Genomic DNA, 25,630 nt, shown 5'->3' with positions numbered 1-25,630 from the left:
CGCAAATTCAAAATTCGACAGGATGATACGTTCATTAGTACCGCCATCTAACAGTAATCGTTGATTTGTCTGTTTTGCATGATTTTGAAATACACGGCAAGATAGTTAGCTTTTAAATTCGAGATATAAAATATGTTACTCAAACGCAACCAGATAATTTATATTATCGTCACTCGGTCATTATAATATACTGAAAAAACTTTAAGCCTTTCCCCACCCAACCCCTTACCGAAACGGTAGAAATCCCAGTGTATTATTTGTACATTACTGTCCATTTCCGGAACAGAACGTGATGCATATAAATCATGTGCGGAGAAGTTCAAAATTTGACAGCATTTATATGTCAGGAGTTTTCAAGGACTTACCTCCATTTATGCAGCAAAATAAATATTACATGTATGGTTAGCATGAGCATATTTGTGCCTTTAAGACAGTCATCGTTCTTTTCGGCGTGAATACTTTTCTAATAGTATCTTTAGAGAGATACCATAGCCGTCTTCCGCGTTCTTAGAGACATTTTAAGCTCGCAGCACTAATAAGGGCATATATAGAATGAGAACAAAAATGGGATAGTGCTAGTTCTACTATGATAAATCACACGAAAACGAAATCATCGACATCCTAATTTTATTTAGTATTTTCAGTATACATATAAGTACTTTGATCTAAATTATGAAAATACAGAATCTTGACATTCATCAGTAACTTATTCCTACTACAGCGCTTATAAAGAAGTCATTTTAATAGATGTTTTGTTAATTTCTCTCAACACACTATCGAAACAAACTGACGGTTACTTACTTCATATTTTATTTTCGAGTTCCAATTGCGAAACCACGAAAATACGCTGACTTTTTATATCATAGCAGTCAGTGTGCGGACCCTTCCATATTCAGTTTTGTCTCATCATATAATGAAAACGAAGATATTTTGTTCTTTCTGAAACGTTTTTAAAATGACACTTTCAACACAACACTGCATGCATCATGCTGAGGAAACGGGGGCTTAGTACCTTTCCGCAGGACACGGACTGGCCTGGACGGGTATTGAATCAGTGACGAGTGGACTACGCTCGACCGCAGGTCCAGAACGAACATGGGGACCCCACACAATGTGCTTGCTCATTAAAATTAGGTTAAATAAAAATAGTTCGTACAGGAAGTTTAGAAACAACAATACTAGTTCATTTATGGGGAAGATGTCAGTATCTACTTTAATTGACTTAAAAAAATACCGATCAATGTTTGAAGTCGCCCTCCTAGAAGTTTACAATGTTGAATTGATGTTACCAAGAGGTTGACACATCCCATCACCACCCCACCCCTTTCACGTCAGTTCTAGGTCATAACCTATATTTTGGAAAGATATAAGTCATTGATTATTTCTTAGTTTTAATTTATTTCAGAAATATTTCTGTTTTAGTTCAAATTATCATATTTTATACAGGATTGTTGCATCCAGAGAGGTTCGACAGAGATCTTACAGGGAAAGACAAATACATAAAAGTGTGTGAAGATATGGGAATCAGTCCCACTTCGTACTTTGTCAAACATATTCAAGACCGGGAGCTCAAAATGAAATTCCACGGGCTGGGTCCGCAAAGAATGAAAGCCATTTCAGTCCCATTACAAGTAAGCATTCAGTGTAGCAGTGGCATATTATAATGTATCAGTGGCATATCATAATGTAGCAGTGGCATGTTACAATGTAGCAGTGGCATATTATAATGAACAGTGGCATATCATAATGTAGCAGTGGCATATCATAATATAGCAGTGGCATATCATAATATAGCAGTGGCATATCATAATATAGCAGTGGCATATTACTATGTAGCAATGGCATATTATAATGTAGCAGTGGCATATTATAATGTAGCAGTGGTATATCATAATATAGCAGTGGCATATTACTATGTAGCAGTGGCATATCATAATGTATCAGTAGCATATCATAATGTAGCAGTGACATATCATAATGTAGTAATGGCATATTATAATGTAGCAGTGGCATATTATAATGTAGCAGTGGTATATCATAATATAGCAGTGGCATATTATACTGTAGCAATGGAATATTATAATGTAGCAGTGGCGTATCATAATATAGCAGTGGCATATAATTTAGCAGTGACATATTATAATGTAGCAGTGGCATATCATAATGTAGTAGTGGCATATCATAATGTAGCAGTGGCATATTATAATGTAGTAGTGGCATATTATTCTGTAGCAGTGGCATATTATAATGAATAGTGGCATATTATAATGTAGCAGTGGCATATCATAATGTAGCAGTGACATATTATGATGCAGCAGTAACATATTATAATGTAGCAGTGGCATATCATAATGTAGTAGTGGCATATCATAATGTAGCAGTGGCATATTATAATGTAGTAGTGGCATATTATTCTGTAGCAGTGGCATATTATAATGAATAGTGGCATATTATAATGTAGCAGTGGCATATCATGATGTAGCAGTGGCATATTATAATATAGTAGTGGCATATTATAATGAATAGTGGCATATTATAATGTAGCAGTGGCATATCATAAGGTAGCAGTGGCATATTATAATGTAGTAGTGGCATATTATAATGTAGCAGTGGCATATCATAATGTGGCAGTGGCATATTATAATGTAGTAGTGGCATATTATAATGTAGCAGTGGCATATCATAATGTAGCAGTGGCATATTATAATGAACAGTGGCATATTATAATGTATCAGTGGCATATCATAATGTAGCAGTAACATATTATAATGTAGCAGTGGCATATCATAATGTAGCAGTAACATATTATAATGAACAGTGGCATATTATAATGTAGCAGTGGCATATTATAATGTAGCAGTGGCATATTATAATGGTTAGTTATGTGAACATGATCCAGTATGCTTCTATTTATAATTAAGCTCTGTAAAAGGTATGCTAGTGTACAACAGATCGTTTTTCCAAATTGATTGACCACATATTTAATAGATCGGAATAAGAAAATTAACTCGGAATGTTTTAAGTATGTTTTCTTCTTCTGATTTTATAGTACTAACGGTTAGTACTATAAAATCAGAAGAAGAAAACAACGGTTGTTTTAATGATGAAATGAATGTTTGGCACGTCTCTCTGGGATGTCTTGCTATTCTATCGATAAATATTTTGAGAACCAGGAACATATTTGCAGTTTGCTGTAGCTGCTGAATTAATTGTGTTGATGACGCAGCGAAATTTGTATATCGCTAACAAGATATAAAAATATCTATCACGAAAATAATCTATCACAAATAATACAATCGGTCGAGTAAAATTCAATTTTATATAACACGGTGAAGAATGTTGTAACAATTAAAATGTGGTATATACAAATGACATTAGGCTATACTATCATTTTGCAGACAAACACCAACATAGAAATCTTAAATTTAGAAGGCAACGCCATAGACTCTGATGGCGCCATATGTCTGACGAAAGTGCTGAAAGAGAATTTTTTCATCACAGACCTTGTAAGTACTCAAATGATTTTATGACACCTAAGTTTGTGTGTAAAAGTCAATACATTTCTTTGGCAAGAAATCAGGAAAAATATTATAGAATTTCGAATTGCAAGTGCCTATAGGTATAGGTTACTGCTTTTGTATGGTAAAATATCAGCGAGTGTTTGTTTGAGCGATTGCACTACGTTTGGATAAAGCTAACTCAGTCTCCTATTCATTTGAATGGGAAAATAAGTTACAACATTTGAATGGGAAAAGAGGTTTCTACATTGGATTGGGAAAAGAAGTTACTAAATTTGAATGGGAAAAGAAGTAGTTACATTGGAATGGGAAAAGAAGTTACAACATTGGAATGGAAAAAGAAGTTACTACATTTGAATGGAAAAAGAAGTTACTCCATTTGAATGGAAAAAGAAGTTACTACACTGAATGGGAAAAAAGTTACTATACTACACTTGAATGGGAAAAAAGTTACTATACTACACTTGAATGGGAAAAAAGTTACTGTACTACACTTGAATGAGAAAATAGAGTTTTATCCTAACATCGTTCAGTATCGCTCAGACAAAACTTGTTCATATTTTTCCATACATATACATTTACTAATACATAAACAACAGCATCATTTTTGGGGTATCAAAGCAATTATATCAATTAATGAAACACACATTTTCCAATGTGAAGTTTTTATTTAATTTCTTTTCTTTTGAAGATGCGCTACAAATGTTACGCGTTTTGTCGCAAGAGTACATACATACATACATACATACATACATATATATATATATATATATATATATATATATATATATATATATATATATATATATATATATATATATATATATATATATATATATATATATATATATATATATATATATATAATAAACTGACTACGATCAGTGCAAAACTAATAACTAATTAGCCTACGCTAAGACAAGAGAAACAAAACCACCCAGAAAAACCGTTATCTTTGCAAAACTTGTCATGCAAAAGTTCGCAAAGACAACGGTTTGTCTGTTTTATTTGTTTGTTTTGTCTATGTTTTGTATTTGCCTTTGAAAAAGACTCACTAAGAGTCAAAAGCGCTTTGGTTAGCTAGATACTAGTTTTGCACTGTTCGTAGTCAGTTGATATATATATATATATATATATATATATATATATATATATATATATATATATATATATATATATATATATATATATATATATATGTGTGTGTGTGTGGGTGTGTGGGTGTGTGGGTGTGTGGGTGTGGGTGTGTTACCATATGTGTGAGTGTTACCTTTGTCTAATCTTATTCTTACAGTTACTGGCAGACAACAAAATTGGAACACCAGGTGGGATCGCTCTTAGTTCAATGTTGGTGGATAACAGAAATCTTGTAAAGGTAGATTTAACAGGCAAGTATATAATATATCCCACCATTAATCTGGGTCATACGGCCCGCCCCAGGTTTTATTGCTATGTAATGAAAAGTGCCAGGGGTGGGGGCAGTATATAAAAAAATAAGTGAAATAAACAGGAATGTGACATAAATAGTCGGGTTCTAGGCGGCGCTGCGAATATTGAGTATGATTAAATATCAATAATAATTAAAGTAAAACATACCAATATCATCTAGGAAGAATGTTTAAAGACCATTTAAATTGTATACCAAATTAGTGTGCGTAGTGCATTATGATGTAATAATATAGATGCTTTCAACACGTTCTCAAAGGCCGAGATCAAAACGTAATAACTTTATGTAAGCAGTTGTTGCCCCTCCAAAAATTCTTTATTAGATAAAATCTGGTCAGATAGACACATCCGCGCTTAGAGAAGACTAGCCTTGAATCCTGTCGTCAATGAAAATTACATCAAAAGGCGTCACTTCACATGTAAGTGACTAGCAGCGAGTTTACAAGTTTGCATATACTAAAGTATTGGTGCGCAAAATACGGTTCTGGTTCGAGACCTGGTTTTATCCGTTGATTTACATCATAGGGTAACTTATTCGGCCCTCGCCCTGGAGGAATCTGCTCATGCCTGTACTATAGTGGCACATCCTATTACCACCGATGCCTATTACGGCGGCATCGAAACATTTTTGTTCAGTGATGTCACCATGCATGGCATCCGTATATTATGCATATAGGCATAATGCCAGGAAGTTCACATCACCGTGATTATTTAAAGTTTGAAGAATGACTCTATTCAGGGTGAACAAAATTGTAGATTTCCTTTCCCAGTACAAATTTAAGTGTGTGATCAAATTACATTCATACCATATCGAATACCAATCCATTCTTTGTTCTTTTCAATGATCGAGTACCAATCCATTCTTTGTTCTTTTCAATCATTGAGTACCAATCCATTCTTTGTTCTTTTCAGTCATCGAGTACCAATCCATTCTTGGCTCTTTTCAATCATCAGTACCAAACCATTCTTGTCTCTTCTCAATCATCGAGTACCAGTCCTTTTTTGTTCTTTTCAATCATCGAGTTCCAATCCGTTCTTTGTTCTTTTCAATCATCGAGTACCAATCCGTTCTTTGTTCTTTTCAATCATCGAGTACCAATCCGTTCTTTGTTCTTTTCAATTATCGAGTTCCAATCCGTTCTTTGTTTTTTTCAATCATAAAATCGTACTGAGCACAGTATCTACTAATCATATACTTCATAATTTAAACAATACAAGCAGAACTGGTGACACGGACGGAGATATTTGTTAAAAAATTATATTACTCGTGGGGGCCCATTTATGGTGAATTGTGAGTTTTGTTTCACTGCGGGTTCTTCTGCCAATTTTTATAAAACGAAAATTAATGAATATTGTCATCCCTTCGAATTCATAATTTTTTAAAAAATTTTCTAGACATGGTTAACCCCAGCCCAATTAGACTTTTAATACAGTAAAAGGGCTGGGATTAACTATATATATGTCATGTAATATAACATAAGAATATCAGACATCATAAGTATTTAATAGATTTACTACAACTCAGGGATATAAAAATCTTAATTATATTTATGAATTTAAATGTTGAAATTCTTTCGTTTTTACTCGATCCCTATTACCGATGGTCACTGTATTTCTCAGTTGCCGCGGTAATATGACGTTCTATTTAGGGCTCCTCCCGTTAGATGTCAACTCGAAATATCCAGCACTTTGGCGGTCCAGTTGATCGGAAATTAAAATCATTTACCATAAAAAAATTCATCAGACGTCGAATACTGATGCAGAAGGATCAAATTAATGCGGAAGTGTAAAGACACTTATTTTGGTACTTTTTTTTACAGTTGTTGTTGTTGTTGTAGGGTTTAACGCCATTTTTCAGCACACGATATGGCGGCCAGTATTAATGGTGGAGGAAGAACCCGGGAAAACCCCAAAAAGAACCACCGACCCACGAGAAACTACTGGCAAGCTTTCTCACATGCCCACATTGGCTGAATCTTAGACTCGAACCGCCGCAGACAGAGGTGAGATGGCAGTGATCCGTAACGGAGAGCGCTTTAGACCACTCGGCCACTCGGGTCCCCTTTTACAGTTGCAATTGTGTATATGGACATGTCGACCTATATGTCAACGTGGTCATGTACACATTTACTCTTCTTAATAAACTAATTCTTGTTCTGAAAGTTAGTACTAATATAGTTTTAGCAAAATCTTTTTAGTCTTGAGTGTTCAATTATTTGCAACTTAGCGGTCATAACAAACTTTCAGACGCAAATTAGGTTCGAGCCTAAGATTCAGCCAATGTGGGCATGTGAGAAAGCTTGCCAGTAGCTTCTCGTGGGTCGGTGGTTCTTTCCGGGGTTTTCCGGGTTCTTCCTCCACCATTAATACTGGCCGCCATGTATAGAATATCGTGCTGAAAAATGGCGTTAAACCCCACAACAACAACAACAACAACATCAGACGCAAATTATTGATCGCTATGGATTTCAAAATGATGGCCAGGTACTAAGAGGGTAGCACGATTTTGTTTTCAACACGTGCAGCTTATTTTGTTATGACACAGCGAGCAACATTCAATCCAGTTTGTAATGGATCACACATTTAGGTAGACCTCGTCCAAAAATGTCCACCTACTTTTACTTTGATTTTGCCATATGTATTTTTCTCAAGGCGTGTATATAATGACCTTCCATTGAACATGGGGTTATTGAGGATCAAAATGAAGTGAATAATCGCCATTGAAAGGCAAGAGTTATCAAATTTTAAATAAAATGACACTCCGCAACGATATGACTGAAACATTGTTAAAGCTACTTTAAAAATCCAAACGAATACACATACACACACATACATACATACATACATACATACATACATACATACATACATACATACGCACATACATACATACATACATACATACATACATACATACATACATACATACATACATTGTTATGTATATTTGATTTGATTTATATTTATTTAATTTTATGTTTGTTTGTCAGATTTAATTTTTTTATTCCATTACATGCTATTATAATATAATCTTGTGTACGTGATTTGGAATTTTCTTCTAGAAAAAAGTTTGACCTTGACATTTTTGTTTGGTAAACAGGTAAAGCTGACCTAGTTCCCGACTATAATTTTGAATTAGTAACAGCCACCTGAACAAGTTTTTTTAACATTATTTATATTTATTGTGGGAATAATAAGGCTGAGATTGAGGCTGTATTGAATACGTGACCCTAGGTTTATAAATAGTTTTAGTGAAGTAAACAACTTTTTCCCCGGATTAAAATACATGATTTTTTCAAGGTCATAGTGGGGCTACGTGATTTTTTATATGTAAACATGATCGCGTGATCCTCTATTTCGCAAATAGGCATTTCCAAAATTGCGCATTACTTAGTTTTAATAGTGATGCTTATAGAGAGATCTCACAGCCTGGGCTTAAAAACGCTTGATGTCAAGTCGTTTCCTTCTGCTGTAGCCAGTTTTCGAGTTATATGTTAATTTTTCTTCAGATTATTTGGATTCTAAAAGATTAATTCGTTTCTCTCGAAATATGTTCGTGCTCATACAGAATTCTTGAACAAAGACATTTCTTGAAACATTTATTTGGATTTCCAAAACCGGAAGAATTTTTCTTTTGTTTCTACAAGGAACCGCAGACAACAACATTGAACAGGATACAGCATACGTCATCGCCTTCCATCTTGGATTTTTCGTCGGGACTAGATCTTGAAATCATTAGAACATTTTATTATTAGGGCTTTTAAAAGTTTATTCGTGGATTATTCTTGGATTTGACTCTTAAAACCGCAAGTTCTTTATTTTTTTCATTTTACAGTATTTTTATAGGGCAATAAATATTTTGTTAAATGTTTCATAGCTTGTTGTTTTCACTCTTTCGTGTGTTGTTGTTTATTCGAGCCTAAACACGTAACAACGTACATTTAAAAAGTTGCGAAATTTTCATTTACAGGAAATGATATTGGAGATGGTGCTGCACAAGGGTTTTCTGATGTTATAATGGTATGTGTTCCAATCTTTTAGCTGTCTGATGTTATAATGGTATGTGTTCCAATCTTTTAGCTGTTTAAAGTTCGGTTTTCCTCGCTGAAGGATGCATATCAAGCTTAGCATACTTAGACTGGACACCGCTACTTCATTTCTGTATTTACCTAATTCTAGTCTAGACTGAACACGTTACTTCATTTCAGTATTTACCGAATTCTAGTCTAACAAACTGCACAAAAGCTTTACCATGTATCAATGCCCTCTATGAAAGGAATTTTGCATTGTGAGTCTTAAGGTATAAATACAATATCTCCCCGGTATTTATGGGGAAAAACGCGACAATTCAAACCACAGAATGGAAACAGAAAAAAGTAATTAAAGTTTAATGTTTAAAGACGTGCGCGTGGTATTTATTTATTGTGAAACAAACAAAATAAACAAACATACCATAATGTCATACATCGGACCAGCATTTTGGGTAATAATAGAGTATATGGTTTCATATTTTGCTTAAAATCTGATTCGAAATAGGGCGAAAATTGTTTGCCTTAGAAATCGTTAAACTGCACGGAAACGTCTCCATGTAAATTTATTCTTGTTGATGTTGGTGTTAACGTTTATGAAGAGCTCATATTATCAGAAGTTTGCTGCTAAACGTTTTGATGTGGACAAAATTTTGTTTTTCAGAACAACAAAAATTTAAAGATTCTCCTACTCGGGCATAACCGCTTTGAAGATGCCGGGGCCAAACTTTTCAAGTTAGCGATAGCTGATAATTCCACACTGGATGTTCTAGATCTAAGCTGGAATCATTTTAGCACCAGAGGAGCAATATGCTTAGCTGAGGGCATTCAGGTAATTTAAGATTTATATATCATTTAGTGCCCCTCTTCTAACTATAAAATACCTTTAAAAACATTCTTAATTACATTTCTATAATGACTGTCTAACTTGATTTTCCAACTAACTACGCGTTTAAAGTGTAAATATTAATGCACTATTTTCTTTGTGGTTTTTGTTTGCATAAGTGGCATTAAAAGATGTGATAGATTAATTATTACAAAATAACATTTGAGAGAATCGTTTATGTAAAGTTTCATATGCTTTTTGGCAAATTAGCATGATTGGTTCCATAGCGTATTTGTCCTCTATATTATACGACTACTCTGTTATTTAGTTTAATCTATAAGGTAATAATTTTTCCTTACTATATAGTTGGCATACATACGGTATTTGTGGATTATTATTTTTGATATGTTAACACGTTAACATATCACGTTCTGTGAATTTGAATGATAAAATTCGCCCATAACGTCCTTAAGCAGCATTCTCATTGTCAGGATGGGAAATTTCCTTGCCCCGCCTTCCGGAGCAAATTTATGTTGTATATTAATAATAATATCACGACAGTCTTGCCAATAGATAACCCATCAGATATTGGGGAAAAACAGATGACCGTCGCAAAACAAACGCACAGTAGTTGTTACATGGGTTTGGAATATGGCCCAGATATCCTACACAGTATTCTCCGAATGCCTAACCCCACAAAATACAACATGATTAACTCATTAACACCTGTCGCCACGTTGACGTGGCAGGAGGTACTAGCCTACGGCCGAGCTCTGTAGCGTCAAGGTTATGTATGATACACTAAAGTGGGTGGGTAGTATAGAAAGGTGGACAGATGTAGCTCTACAATGATACCAAATAATCTGGACGTTCTAGATGCGCTACAAAATACAGAGGGAAAAACCTAATTTTTTGGACCCGATTTTTATCCACCCAAAATTCGCCCGTGGTTGGAATCCGATTTTTTTTGTCCGGATTTTAGACATTTTGGCGTCATATCTAAGGCAGACCGGTCTCAACTGCACACAGACAGGTGAACCTTTGCAAAAAGTAGGATGAGGTGGGCATTTTGCTCATGTGCCAGCAAAATAGCCAATAAAAAACTGTTTCTAACATAACTAGGCATTATTTTAATGGGAAATCTAGCTCCCAAAACGTGATTCCTACTCGCATTTCAGGCAAAAACGACAAAAACCTCCGGGGTTTAATGAGTTAAGCGTTCTCATAGTTAAACGAAAATACGGGAGAATCAAGAAAATCCTTCACGCTGTCCGACGCAAGAATGCCGAATCCATGGAGAGAAACGCCCACCTGCTTACTGTAATGCAAACCCTCACCTTTGCATTCCTATTTCCACGTGTATGGATCTTGCTTCCTACTCTTAGGACAAAGATGTTTTAAATGTCAACTTATGGAAGTAACCAAACTAATCTCCTATGAAGAAATTGCAGATAAATGATGGTCTCTCAAGTGACAAAAACATCTATGCAACAAGTGCATTTTCCAAAACAAATAACGCAAAAATACGGTAAAAAAATCAATCTTGGAGTGTGAGTTCCATGACAGCCGTATGAATGCAAATCGGCACCGACATACATTGTATCCTCCACAGTACCACCTCTACATTTGGTATAAGTGTCTGCGTCTAGTAATCATCCCTTTAGACAAATACATTATCCAACAACAAAAATGTTGTTCCTTCTGCCATATCCAATCCGGTATCCGTGGCTAATGACCATTGTGGAATCCACACACATTTTGGTGTAAATGTTGAAAACAGTCTAACTACAATCCAATACATGTATATAGCCCCAAAAAAACACCAGCAGGCCTGACTGGGTGAACTTTGGATATCACACCGGATTTTGTATCGGAGATCAAGGGTTGAAAAATGATGTTCGTGTGATATTTTTGCTTATTTCGAAGGTCATTTTGTAATTTGTAAATAAGAATGTACTTTAAAAACGTTATTAGTTATCGAATGTGCAATATTGCTCCAACTTGTGTCTGAAACTATTTCTTACGTGAATTAATTGAAAGGTGGATCGTCTTAGCGAGAAATAAATGAAATGTCGAAAATTATTGTTTTTATTTCTCTCTAGACTCTTTCCACTCTAAAAAAATAATAAGTGAATCTCATATGAATAATGATTTGATATTGAATTGATGAAGCTAGTGAAAGCTGGAAAACGCTGGAAACAACTAACTTCAAGCAATTAAATACTAAATCATTGCCAATTTTGAAATACTATGTTTATCATTTAGCTTGTACACTTAATATACAGTTTTCACTTTAATAATTTTGATTTATCGATACGTTAACAAACCATTTTTGTGAATCTGTTTAATTAAAAAAAGCCCATACAATTTTTGTGAATCTGTTTAATTAAAAAAAGCCCATACAATTTTTGTGAATCTGTTTAATTAAAAAAAGCCCATACAATTTTTGCACAGTATTCTCATCACTAAATATCCGCATTCTTGGGATTGTTCCTTACACCGCCATCTGGAACCTGTTTTTTATACTATAACTATCGACAATATGGCGACCATCTTTCAAGTCGGTAGGCCAGTAGACATTGAAAACAAAGGGCGACTATTAACAAAACCGCACAGTAGTGGTTACGTAACAATATGACCAATGTACTCTATGCATAAATCTCCGAATGTCCAACCAAAGCTAGAGCATATGTACATTACAACCCATCCACAGGACAAACGTGTTTAAATGTCAGCCTAAATATGATTAAATGGACCCACGTGTCCTATGAAAGAATGTTGAAAAATGCTAGGGTTCCACTGAGATAAAACTATCCAATCACAGCATTCTTCCAAATGAAATAAGGCAAATATCCGGTCACAAAATATTAAATCTTAACTATTATATGCAGCAACATCTTTATAGTCTAGACGTAGTAATTGGTCTGAGTCAAGTAATCATAACGTCACACGAATATCCAACAACCGGAATGCTACTTTTGTTCATGCCGTATCCAATACTACAGCTGTGGCGAATGTCAGTAGTGGAGTAGACACATTTTTCAGTGGAAATGTTGTAAACAGTCTCATCGAAATCAACGCATATGGTACGTTAACTACGCCTGCTGACCTGAGCTGCGAACTATGTGCCATAACACAGGAATTCCCGTCGGAGATCCAGTGTTGAAAATGTATGTTGTCTATGTCAAATGTTTTAATGAGTTGGAAGAACAATTGCATTTTGGTTCTAATTTGTAACAGAATCTACTTTAAATGTCAATGGTTGTCGAATTGTGCATTATTGATTCAACTACCATCTCGGACTATTTTTCGTGTGCGAGATTTGAAAGATGCTGAGTCTGAGCCAGAATTAAATGAATTGCTGAAAATCATATTTTCGTCTTTCTGTCTAAACTCTTTCCACTAACTTTGCAACTATTGATAAACATAATTTCAAATGGGTAATGATTTAATATTAAATTTGTGAAACTCGTTGAATAACTTCCAGTTGCTCGCCAACGCTACAAAGCTGGACAGCATTAACCTCGTTTCATAAATTCAATATTAAATCATTACCAATCTGAGATCTTCTTTATATGTAACGCGTATAGCAACTCCCAATGACGTCACAAATGGCGCCATGCACTGCAAAGACGTAATAACCGATATGTTCAAACATATTTCAAAGTCATTTCCCTACTATAATCCTTGGCCACGTAAATTTCGTCCTGTGATATAACTAATATTACGCTGGTTCCTCTATTTATGGAACACTTTGCGACAAATAAAGTAGATTTTACAGAGTAGTGTAGAAACCACATGCATATTACTCCATATCTGCCATATAATAATTATAATATTAATATTCCTCATGAGACAAATTTGAATTGAACACCTGATTAAATCGAACACCTCATTAAATTGAACACCTGATTAAATTGAACATCTGATTAAATGGAAGAGTTACAATCAGTCATGGTCAAAACCAATGAAATTGTACAAAACCTAGAAGAGACTGGAAAAATGCAGAAACAAACTGAGCTGTGAGGGAATAGTCAAATAAAGTTAGTTATCGTTTCCGAATGCAGAGTTTCGATCCAAAACCATCCGTTGGTGAATATCGTGACCGTTGAAGCTACGTGGAAAAATACTGTATATCATTTTGTTATTATACAGGAAAATGTTGGGTTGAAGAGTTTCAACATGGCAATGGCTGGACTAGGAAAGCAGGGATCAGTAGCCATTTCGAAAGCCCTGAAGGAAAATAGAACATTGCTAGAGCTGAACATCAGTATGAACAGAATCCCACTAGAGGGCGCTAATATCATTGCACAAGGCATCAAAGAAAACGATACCTTAAAAGTTCTAAAGGTAAATTGGTGTATACGAATCTTGGTAATTGCTCTCATTGTAGAATTTCCAACAGATATCACAAACACGAAGTTAAATGCTATTCTTTAACGTTTTATTTTTACATACTCATTTAGTCTTTATATACCTTTCTATAACACCTGATACGGCAGCATATGGCATTAACTGATATTTGATAAAGCAGTAAATGATATTTGATATGACATCTTATACTGAAGTTCAATCAGTGTTTCCTACCACATAACCAGGGCAAAACTATTTCGTTGTGCTTCCTCAAGTACACTTGTAGATTTTGTTGATAAACCAAAAACAAATGTTGTCAAACATTGTTTCTAAATTTTGAGCAAATCTTGTGTTGCAAGGGTAAGATGGGATATGTAATCAATACAAAGACAAATTCATGTATTTTCATTAGTCGGTGGAAAGAACTCTTTCGATATGGCGTAGGAGAACGTCTCAGTATGACGACCTCTGCGTATTCTTACGCCATATTAAACTCCTTATGTTTAACGTTTTATATGTTATATTGCTATTTATAAATAAAATGACAAATGATTCGAGAATATTTAGAAGCTTCTTTAATACTGCATGCAACCATCTCCTTCCTATGGTCAGTAGTCTTTTTGTCTTCGTTAGATAAATTCAGAAGTAACAAGAGACAAGTCCTTTGTTACTCTCTCTTGTGTATCAATACAATACAGTTTCCATAAATAAAATAATGTTATATTTGTAAATTGTTCCACATCCTTGAAATCCAGCAGCTGATAGTTTCCGTTGCTTCGTTACAACTTCAATGTTTGAATGAAACGTGATACTGAAATGACCCTTGAGATAAATATTGCCCTGTGAGTTTCGCCTATTTCTTAAGCTTAAACGTGAATAGAGATATAGGCTATTTTCTTAAGTAAATATACAATAATTACAAAAGATTGGAGTATTTTCATTCTTTCCAAAGTTAATATATCTTTTCTTTATACATTTCTCATGGTGCTTGTTATTTGCTTCTAGGATGTATTTGTTCTAGAATAATAATCACCATCATTCTCTTTGACTGATCCGATTGCACTAGAATGTCTATTAATATTTCTTACATAAGTTGTAACTAAAAACTATGAGCATTACTCTTACATTTAAAGTTTTTGCTGGCATTTCTCAAAAGCACCACGTGAAGCCAGATCTTCATAGTAAAAACATCGTATATGTTGTACTTAAGAATTTCTACATTGATAGTCCTCATGGTTACTCCTGTATATTTTATTTTTGCAGATTGGGTCGAATCCGTTTGATTCAGACGGTGCTATGGTAATTTTGGAGACGCTGGATGGGAATTCAAGCAGTTCTATACATGAACTGGATTTCAGTGTAAGTAGATTGTTCTGTTGCTATAGTTGGATTTCAGTGTAAATGGATTATTATGTTGCTATAGCTGGATTTCAGTGTAAATGGATTATTCTGTTGCTATAGCTGGATTTCAGTGTAAATGGATTATTCTGTTGCTATAGCTGGATTTCGGTGTAAATGGATTATTATGTTGCTATAACTAGATTTCAGTGTAAATGGATTATTCTGTTGCTATAGCTGGATTTCAGTGTAAATGGATTATTCTGTTGCTATAGCTGGATTTCAGTGTTAATGGATTATTTTGTCGATATAGCTGGATTTCAAAGTAAATAGTTTATTCTGTTGCTATAGCTGGATTTCATTGTAAATGGATTATTCTGTTGCTATAGCTGGATTTCAGTGTAAATGGATTATTCTGTTGATATAACTGGGTTTCAATGTTAATGGATTATTGTGTCGATATAGGTGGATTTAAAAGTAAGTAGTTTATTCTGTTGCTATAGCTGGGTTTCAGTGTAAATGGATTATTCTGTTGATATAGCTGATTGAAAAGCGTGTGGACGCAGAGCTGAAGCTCTAAAATCATGCCTTTTACATACTGTTAGCATCCCATTTCCTTTAGGTGTATAACTTTTAGTTTTCTGTGTACTTTTAAATAAAGTTCTTGAAATTTGTTTGAGAATTTTTGTTGTTGTTAGGTTTAAAATCTGTATCCAGACATTGATAATCTTTGTATGTACCTTACAGAACATTATGGTAAAAACGAGCTTCGCAAGACTGCAAATGAAACTTCAAGAGGAAAGAAACATGACCATTATAAATGAAGGAATCATCCCGGAGTTCCCAAGGACTAACAGTGCCCGTTTAATGGCCTTCCGAGTTGACCCACTGGGCATGTTTAAAGTGTTTGCATACAAAGCTGGGGTGGATTTAGCGGACGTATTATTACCATATGGGGATGATTTCACCATGGAAGTAAAAGAATTCAAAGAACTTATTAAGGTACAACATTTTATAGAGTTTCATATAAGTTATCGAGAAGGACAAGTCTCTGTTAGACTCACTGGTCAGACTGTAGAAATGAGTTGGTGGAACTCTGTAAACCAGTGGTCTAAATGTGTTAAGAAACAACTTTGTCTGACATTCAGATAAAGTCAATGTGAAATATTAGTTTCAACTCGTAAAGCGCAATCAAGCTTCCGATTTTGATAAGTAAGAGCTGTTATGAGTGCAACCAATGTTATGCCTGTCTCGACCAGATTTATTGACATTTATAGCGTATCCACTTTGGCTTTAAGAAATCAATGGCATCAAAGCGATTAGTAATAAGCGGTGAGACCGATTTGCCTAAGCTAATGTCACCACTGCAAAAGGAGGAGTGATTACTTAACCTTATTTATTGATGAAATAAAGAAAGAAACAATAATAACTATTACGATTTACAGGGATATATGCTGAATTGTCCGACATTTAACATGTTTATGAAAGTAGTGCAAGTTCTTGCAAATGCTTTCCTACCATTATGTGAAACTATATTCAGACAGTCTTTCAAACTTAAAATGAATTTAGTAGCATTGGCACACCAGTCAAATATTTAAAATGAATTTAGTACCAGTCAAATATTTAAAATGAATTTAGTACCAGTCAAATATTTAAGTTTGTTTTTCATTTTCATCCATAATGATTGCATAAACAAGTTGGCAGTAGATTTCATTTTGTACATATGCATGATTTTGCATTTACAGAACGCCCTCCAGTGTATCTGAAAAGGTCCGTGTATTTTTTTGTTATGCACGTGTGTCTGCATATGTATGTATGTATATATGTATGTATATACATGTATGTATGTATGTATGTATGTATGTATGTATGTATGTATGTATGTATGTATGTATGAATGTATATATTTATGTTGTTGTTGTTGAGGGCTTAACGCCAATTTTCAGCACACGATAGGCTATACATGGCGGCCAGTATTAATGGTGGAGGAAGGTGAGATGGCAGTGATCCGTAACGGAGAGCGCTTTGGACCACTCGGCCACTCGGGGACCACTGTATGTATAGATACATGTATGTATGTATGTATGTATGTATGTATGTATGTATGTATTGTTACACGCACACGGGTATTTACTTGACCGAGCGGTTGTCAAACCCTGGCGCGATTCTCGCTAGAAGTCATAAGTTTCCCCGACTTTCCAAAGACTTCCATACAACCTCAGTTGTAAATCAGAAAGCCCGACGTGTCCATTCTATACCTAAATTTTCCTCTAATTAATGCAAGACCACAGATAAACCAAACTGCCAACTATCTATCAACCGTACATCTGCGTGTTTTGGCTTCATTATGTTTCCGTACCACCAACCGTTCACGCCTTAGAACATATATGAGTACTCCCTAACAATGGGAACTATTTTAACTCCGCCACCTTAGGCCAGTCAGTGATGCTTTCCAGGCACATTTCGCCGATATAACTGCACCATATTCGCCCACATGGCGACATGAACGGTGTCTGTCAAGTCCCTTTTTATTTATGCCCTTGTGTAATTTACCGGTTTAATACCGTAAATACTGTCCTTGCAGTCACGCTACCAATGTATACCACTAGATTTTAATATGTACTATTTTACGACAGGGACATTCATTCGGTTTTGGTTGGAATTTACTACTAGTGAACCAGGACATCATGGAAACACACTAACACTTCACTCCGTGACGTTTGCTCCTATTAATTAGCTCACTAGTTCGGGCCAGGAATATTTCCATGGCGCCGAATTCCAATAATCAAACAAGTAATCACACAAATCTAAGAATTGCTTAAAACGGGGCACTACAACCAAGTGCACATACTCTAAATTTACTACATTATGTATGTATGCATGCATGCGTGTGTGTGTGTGTGTGTGTGTGTATGTATGTATGTATGTATGTATGTATGTATGTATGACATATATACTTTATATATCAGGTGTGAAGTTTAAAAGCTATTTTCCTTATCAGAGAGTTTGTTGTTTTTCAGTCTTTAGACATGGGTGTTACAGACGATCAGATTGCAATAGTAGCAAGGAGCCTTAATCAGAACGGGAAAGTTTATTTTAGGTAAGACTATAGAACATGTTTCCTAACATCAGAGTGTCGTAATGTTTGTGGTACATCCTTGTCTGTTGATTGTCCTTAGTTTTCATTAGAATAACGTTTTATTATATACTATAGTGTAAGGCTTTTGTGTGTGTATATATTTTATTGTCTTTAAAATTTCGTATTTAAGCCAAATTCTTAGAGAAAATAAAAAATAATTTTCATAAAAATATTAGTCTTACAAGCAAACTTAGTATTTTGCAGGCAACGTTTTATTCAGAAATGTACGTTATTCTGAGACAAGTAATCGACCAGTACACTGGTATGTTGCAACAATAGTTATCTACCTTTACACTTGTTAAAAAGCAATTGTCAGTAATAAACCATAATCACTCTGCACGTGGCTTTAATCCCGATTCACCACAGAATGGTCAACATAAAATATTCGTCTGTATTTTGTCTCATTTTACAGAAAACATAACATGAACTGCCAAATAAAATATGGTACTCACACAGATGTTCCATTATTGTGCACATTTTTTGTGTCATCCTACCACGCAACAAGTTTGACCTCCTGCGCATCTAAATGGGCCGTAACACGTTTTAGTTAGCGATATACTTTCGGGTGTCGCAAAAGACAGAGGCTGCTCTCTAGCTTTGTTCTTTCAAATAATGCTTTTAATGATGACGCCAATGAGCAATTGCAATAAATACGTTGATTATAGTTCCCGACAATGACTTGGTTACTGCAGACAAAAGATTGTCATCGTCATAAACATTAAAATGCAGTATAACTAAAGGTTTCTTTATCTATCTTATATATTTTATCTTTGCGTAAATACTGTCTCATCTTTTAATGTATTTAAAATATCGATCACCTGTTTTTCTATATAATTTGCTGTTCTGCATGCTAAATAGTTTCTAAAGTTTACTTCTGTTACCGCTGAAGTGCATAACAATGTCGATACCATTGGTTGAAAGAAGGACTAATCAAACCAGAGAAACATGCGACTAAAGAAACTGTCTCAATTTTACCAGCATAAAATGGGCTATTTCATTAGGATTTTATTGGTCATACATTTCATTATAGGACTTTATTTGACATACATTTCATTATATGACTTTACTGGACATGCATTTCATTATAGGACATTATTGGACATGTATTTCATTATAGGACATTATTGGACATGCATTTCATTATAGGATCTTTTTGGACATACATTTCGTTATAGGACTTTATTGGATATGCATTTCATTATAGGACCTTTTTGGATATGCATTTCATTATAGAACTTATTTCGACATACAATTCATTATAGGACCTTTTTGGACATGTATTTAATCATAAGACTATATTGGACATGCATTTCATCATAGGACTTTTTGGACATGCATTTCATTATATAATTTTATTGGACATCATTTAATTATATGACTTATTTGGACATGCAATTTATTTTAGGACTTAATTGGATAGGAAATCATTATTGGAACTTTTGGACATGCAATTCATTATGGGACTATATTGGACATGCATTTCAGTATAGGACCTTTTTGGACATGCATTTCATTATAGGACCTTTTTGGACATGCATTTCATCATATGACCTTTTTGGACATGCATTTCATCATATGACTCTATTGGACATGCATTTCATTATATGACTCTATTGAACATGCTTTTCATTATTGGACCTTTATGGACATATATTGCATTAGAAGACTTTATTGGACATGCATTTCATCATAGGACCTTTTTGGGCATGCATTTCATTATAGTACCTTTTTGGGCATGCATTTTATTATAGGACCTTTCTGGACATGCATTTCATCTTATGACTCTATTGGACATGCATTTCATCATATGACCTTTTTGGACATGCATTTCATCATATGACTCTATTGGAGATGCATTTCATTATATGACTCTATTGAACATGCTTTTCATTATTGGACCTTTATGGACATACATTGCATTAGAAGACTTTATTGGACATGCAATTCATCATAGGACCTTTTTGGGCATGCATTTCATTATAGGACCTTTTTGGACATGCATTTTATTATAAGATTTTTTTGGACATGCATTTCATTATAGCACTATATTGGACGTGAGTTTCATTATAGGATTTTTTTGGACATACATTTCATTATATTACCTTATTGGACATGCAATTCATTATAGGACTTAATTCGACATGCATTTCATTATAGGACTTTATTGGACATGCAATTCATTATAGGACTTTATTGGACATGCATTTCATTATAGGACCTTTTTGGACATGCATTTTATTATAAGATTTTTTTGGGACATGCATTTCATTATAGCACTATATTGGACGTGAGTTTCATTATAGGATTTTTTTGGACATACATTTCATTATATTACCTTATTGGACATGCAATTCATTATAGGACTTATCTCGACATGCAATTCATTATAGGACTTTATTGGACATGCAATTCATTATAGGACTTTATTGGACATGCAATTCATTATAGGACTTTACTGGACATGCAATTCATTATAGGACTTTATTGGACATGTATTTCATTATAGGACTTTATTGGACATGTATTTCATTATAGGACTTTATTGGACATGCAATTCATGATAGGACTTTATTCGACATGCAATTCATTATAGGACTTATCTCGACATGCAATTCATTATAGGACTTTATTGGACATGCAATTCATTATAGGACTTTATTGGACATGCAATTCATTATAGGACTTTACTGGACATGCAATTCATTATAGGACTTTATTGGACATGTATTTCATTATAGGACTTTATTGGACATGCAATTCATGATAGGACTTTATTCGACATGCAATTCATTATAGGACTTTATTCGACATGCAATTCATTATAGGACTTTATTGGACATGCAATTCATTATAGGACTTTATTGGACATGCAATTCATTATAGGACTTTATTGGACATGCAATTCATTATAGGACTTTATTGGACATGCCTGATATAGACGAAGAGGAGGTATTTGAATATGATGGAGCTGAAAATCAGAGCGATGGATCTGAAGTGACGATATCATTGGGTGATGGCCGCCCTGTTTTGGGACCAAGACGAGCCACAGTCAATTGATCTTTTAAAAATAAAGGGGAAACAATCAAACAGGAGATTTGACGAGCAAAAACGTGTGTGGTCACGTGTTAGTTCGTAAAATCAATTTTGTTTGTTTTTCTTTTTTTTAGAGTTCTACATGCATAGAGTTCAGCAAATGAAGACTGGGTAACACATACAAACACTGTAGTCTCTAAGTAAAATAAAAGAAGGTGTACACTAGTTGAAAAAAAGCATTGAAAAAAAATTAGATTTTAAAAAAAGTTGAGAAATTCTGCTGGATTGTATTTATTCCAGTTCCAATACCTCGAAGTCTATTATAAAAATTATTCTTGTAATGGTTTTAAATATATTGCTATTAAGTTCAGTTTTAATTTCAAATTTTCAACACGGTGTCTGTTTTGTATGTTTTCTGCATGCAAATGTTTGTTACATTTGTGTTTGAAAACATTTGTTTCATTTACCTATATAGGTATATAAAATAAAAACGCATCTCACGAAAGTCGTAGCATATCTCCCTTACTCAAATCATTGTCTCACGAAAGTCGTAGCAAATCTCCCTTACCCAAATCATTGGCTCACGGACGTTGTAGCAAATTTCCCATTCTCAAATCATTGGCTATTTACATTGTTTAGTCTATGTAGCTATTTCATTACATCAATTTGAACATCGACGTTGACAGCAGCATGGTGCTTTGGCATTTTCTATCTATTTCTCTATTTACATCATTTCCTCACCAGGCCATAAAGTCAAACGAGCTTATAGTATGTCCATTTGCACTTCATCTGTCGTTTATTGGTCAAAAATTGCATTTTATCATTCTGGAGAGATAATTTTGCTCCATGATCAAACATGGAATGTGGGCTTACAACATGAAGATTTCAGAAGAAATTCGATAATGAACAAGACCTACACATGTTAATGAGCTTGTTACCTTTCTGGAAATCCTATTTATAAATGGATTTAATCAGATTTGGAATATTGGGTTTTACCATCAAGCTCTCAGAAGAGTTCCGTAAGGAGCGACATCCACATATATTAATGAGTTAATCTTGCATCTGATTAGCTAAATCGGCACCACCCTATAGACCTTATTTTCCGATTTTGATTGGTCAAGATCGGTACCACCCTATAGACCGTATTTTCCAATTTTGATTAAACTTGACTGATAGATTTAAATCACCAGGAAGTTGAATGAGTACAGCCATCGCAAGATCGACGCATATTAAAATGAAGACCTTGGATGGGATTGTCACTACTTAGCGGCTCCATTTCTGGTAAGATTTAAAAGAAACCTTCAGGTTTGTTAAATAGGTTGACATGATCAAGATCCAATGGCTTTTATTACCAGAAAGGTCAATACATCTTTAACTGAGTTGGTAATGCATCCGATTGGTTGAGTTTAGTTCTGGCCCAATTTTAATCAAACTTGGTAAGTAAGCTAGTATTATAAGGACGTGAATATGCATGAGGTGGTTTTGCAGCAGATTGGCCGATTCCTTTAGTCATCACTCTATAGACTGTACAACGGGATAGCTTATATCAGCAAACGTTCAAATGGGCGTGATTACGAGGGAGAGCCGCGCGTATTAATCACACAATTTTGCATTCGATTGGCTGCTCTTATCAACTATCTAGCGACTATATTTCTTATCAGATTTTGATCAAACGTGTTATATAGTCGTATATCATTAAGACGTTGAATTGGCTTTATCAAGAGTGAAATCGACGCATTTTTATGAGATAATATTGTATCTGATTGACTATGCTTGTTATCACAATGGAGACACAGTTTCATTCAGATTGTGATACGATATGATACATAAGCTTGTATCATCATTGTCTCAGACGGTTTGGTTCCGTAATAAGTAAGACTGCACATACTAACCAGTAGCTCTCGCAGCGTATTGGCCGTGCTTGTTAGATCTGGAGACATATTTCTCATCCAATGACGATAGAACTTGTCAAATGGCTCTTTATCTTCAAGATCTGGAATGTTGTAGACAAGAGACTATGCATATTAAAAACGCTTTATATCTTCGGAATGACTCTTTTAACAGCGAAAGTAAAACCGACATGATACAGTTTGTGATATAGTTTACATACGGTTGTGTTCTTCAGTGCTATATAAAACTGTTAACTTAAATGGTTAGCTATTATGAAAACCCGATGAGGAATATGAGGTCCACTTGGGGATCTTTTTTTCATTTTCAACTTGCATCTAAACTTGTAATATGTTGAGCATATGCTCTGCAAACATAACAAAATGAATTCTTCATGCAGACCACTGTTAGAATACGTCATCCAAGGTAACATTAATATATGCATAATCAGGCGAGAAGTGCACGTGCTCTTGTATGGGAAAAGAGGGTGATCCGTGGGGTATTGTGTCTCAGTAGGTTTTACGGTTTTAATTACCTTGCGGAATGAAATAACGGTCCTGTACTTGTATACAGTAAAATGCCTTTATAAGGCAGGCGAATACGAAAATTTAACTGTACACATTTTGATCGAATATATTGATTATAGATATTTTCCGGACATTGTACATTAGTGGTGTATGTTACGATATATATATATATATATATATATATATATATATATATATATATATATATATATGTATATGTGTGTGTGTGTGTGTGTGTGTGTGCATATATTGCCATTGTTTTTTGTATGTATCAAGTGTATAGACCTTACACTCAGCTACGACTTGGGAATGTGAAGGAAACTGGTTCTGTAACAGTTGCATGTAGATCAAGGAAGAATAACATCCTATGTGTAATAATTTTGCCAAGTCAAGATTAACATCCTATGTGTAATAATGTTGCCAAGTCAAGAGTAACATCCTATGTGTAATAATGTTGCCAAGTCGAGAGTAACATTCTATGTGTAATAATGTTGCCTAGTCAAGAGTAACATCCTATGTGTAATAATGTTGCCTAGTCGCCTTATTGGTAAACTTTGACATTTAATGTGGACTAAACATACTAGACACCACGGCTGAAATATTTTTTATAAGGTACTAGTGCTAGCAGCATGTATCTACTGGGAGTGGTTATTGAATTAGTAGCTGTGAACTCTCGCTATAACAAGTTGTGTGCAAGGGAAATCATTATTCCATTTACATGGATTGTTAATCATGTATAAAAGAAGTGTGATACAATTCTTTCTGTAAAACATGGTTTTCGTCATACGCATGGCTAGGTAAAACATCGTTCACTTTACAAGAATGTCAGTATGAAGGTGACGCATCGAAATTAAGGTCTCATGGTTCATATTCAATTTGCGAGAGAGAGAGAGAGAGAGAGAGAGATTGGAACTGACACCATTTTGTCAAATTCAGTTTTCCTATTTAGACCTTTTCGCACACTTATCTAGTTTATATTGAACGCATGAATACTTTTTTTAAGACAGGTAGCTTGTGAATGTTTTTAGACTGTATGTCAGGTGTCAGGTGTCAGGTTCTTCATTATCAGATTTACAACTGTAATAGCATGAAATATGAATAAATGTCTAACATTATCGGGTATCTTCTTATTTGTGAAGCCACGATTTATGCTTTTTGTCAAGAATAAATTCTCTACGTGAAAATGTCGATTTGAAATCAACGTTTATTTACCACCCCAAGCAACCCCTCAACCCCCCCCCCACTCCCACCGACAGGAAGCAACTGATTTGTGGGAAGAATTCACCTAATTGGCTAGAACTTAATACGAGCATCATAACCCATCTTTTTAAAACGTCGTAATATAACGAGATTATTGAGAATGTCATGGTTTCTATTATCTCGACATATTCCACTCTATAAATGTTGGACGATAGACACCCCTAACTGCACTCACACACACACACACACACACACACACACACACACCGAACAGAGCAAAATTAGTCTTAACTAGCCTAAGACCGTCGACTCTCTTTGTCGAAGGCAATTACAAA

The 25,630-nt window shown here is 34.6% G+C and overlaps 1 protein-coding gene across 4 annotated transcripts in view; it reads left to right on the top strand.

The window, feature by feature from the left end:
• Positions 1-25,210, top strand: part of LOC149804196 (uncharacterized) — a 57,846-nt gene extending 32,636 nt beyond the window's left edge. For all 4 annotated transcript variants that reach the window (XM_089937771.1, XM_089937763.1, XM_089937746.1 and 1 more), the window contains exons 3-12: positions 1,447-1,631; positions 3,399-3,506; positions 4,813-4,906; positions 8,935-8,984; positions 9,657-9,824; positions 13,974-14,168; positions 15,435-15,530; positions 16,257-16,511; positions 18,530-18,609; positions 21,561-25,210. In XM_089937771.1, the coding sequence (XP_089793897.1) occupies positions 1,447-1,631; positions 3,399-3,506; positions 4,813-4,906; positions 8,935-8,984; positions 9,657-9,824; positions 13,974-14,168; positions 15,435-15,530; positions 16,257-16,511; positions 18,530-18,609; positions 21,561-21,705 (1,376 nt within the window). In that variant the 3' untranslated portion in view covers positions 21,706-25,210. The remainder of the gene's footprint in view (positions 1-1,446; positions 1,632-3,398; positions 3,507-4,812; positions 4,907-8,934; positions 8,985-9,656; positions 9,825-13,973; positions 14,169-15,434; positions 15,531-16,256; positions 16,512-18,529; positions 18,610-21,560) is intronic.
• The last annotated feature ends 420 nt before the right edge of the window (positions 25,211-25,630 follow it).

The sequence above is a fragment of the Sinohyriopsis cumingii genome, chromosome 2 (assembly GCF_028554795.1).
Source record: "Sinohyriopsis cumingii isolate HCF-2022 chromosome 2, ASM2855479v2, whole genome shotgun sequence".
Classification (NCBI taxonomy): Eukaryota; Metazoa; Mollusca; class Bivalvia; order Unionida; family Unionidae; genus Sinohyriopsis; species Sinohyriopsis cumingii.
Note: the sequence above shows the minus strand (reverse complement) of the source record. Positions and strands in the feature narration are given on the sequence as shown.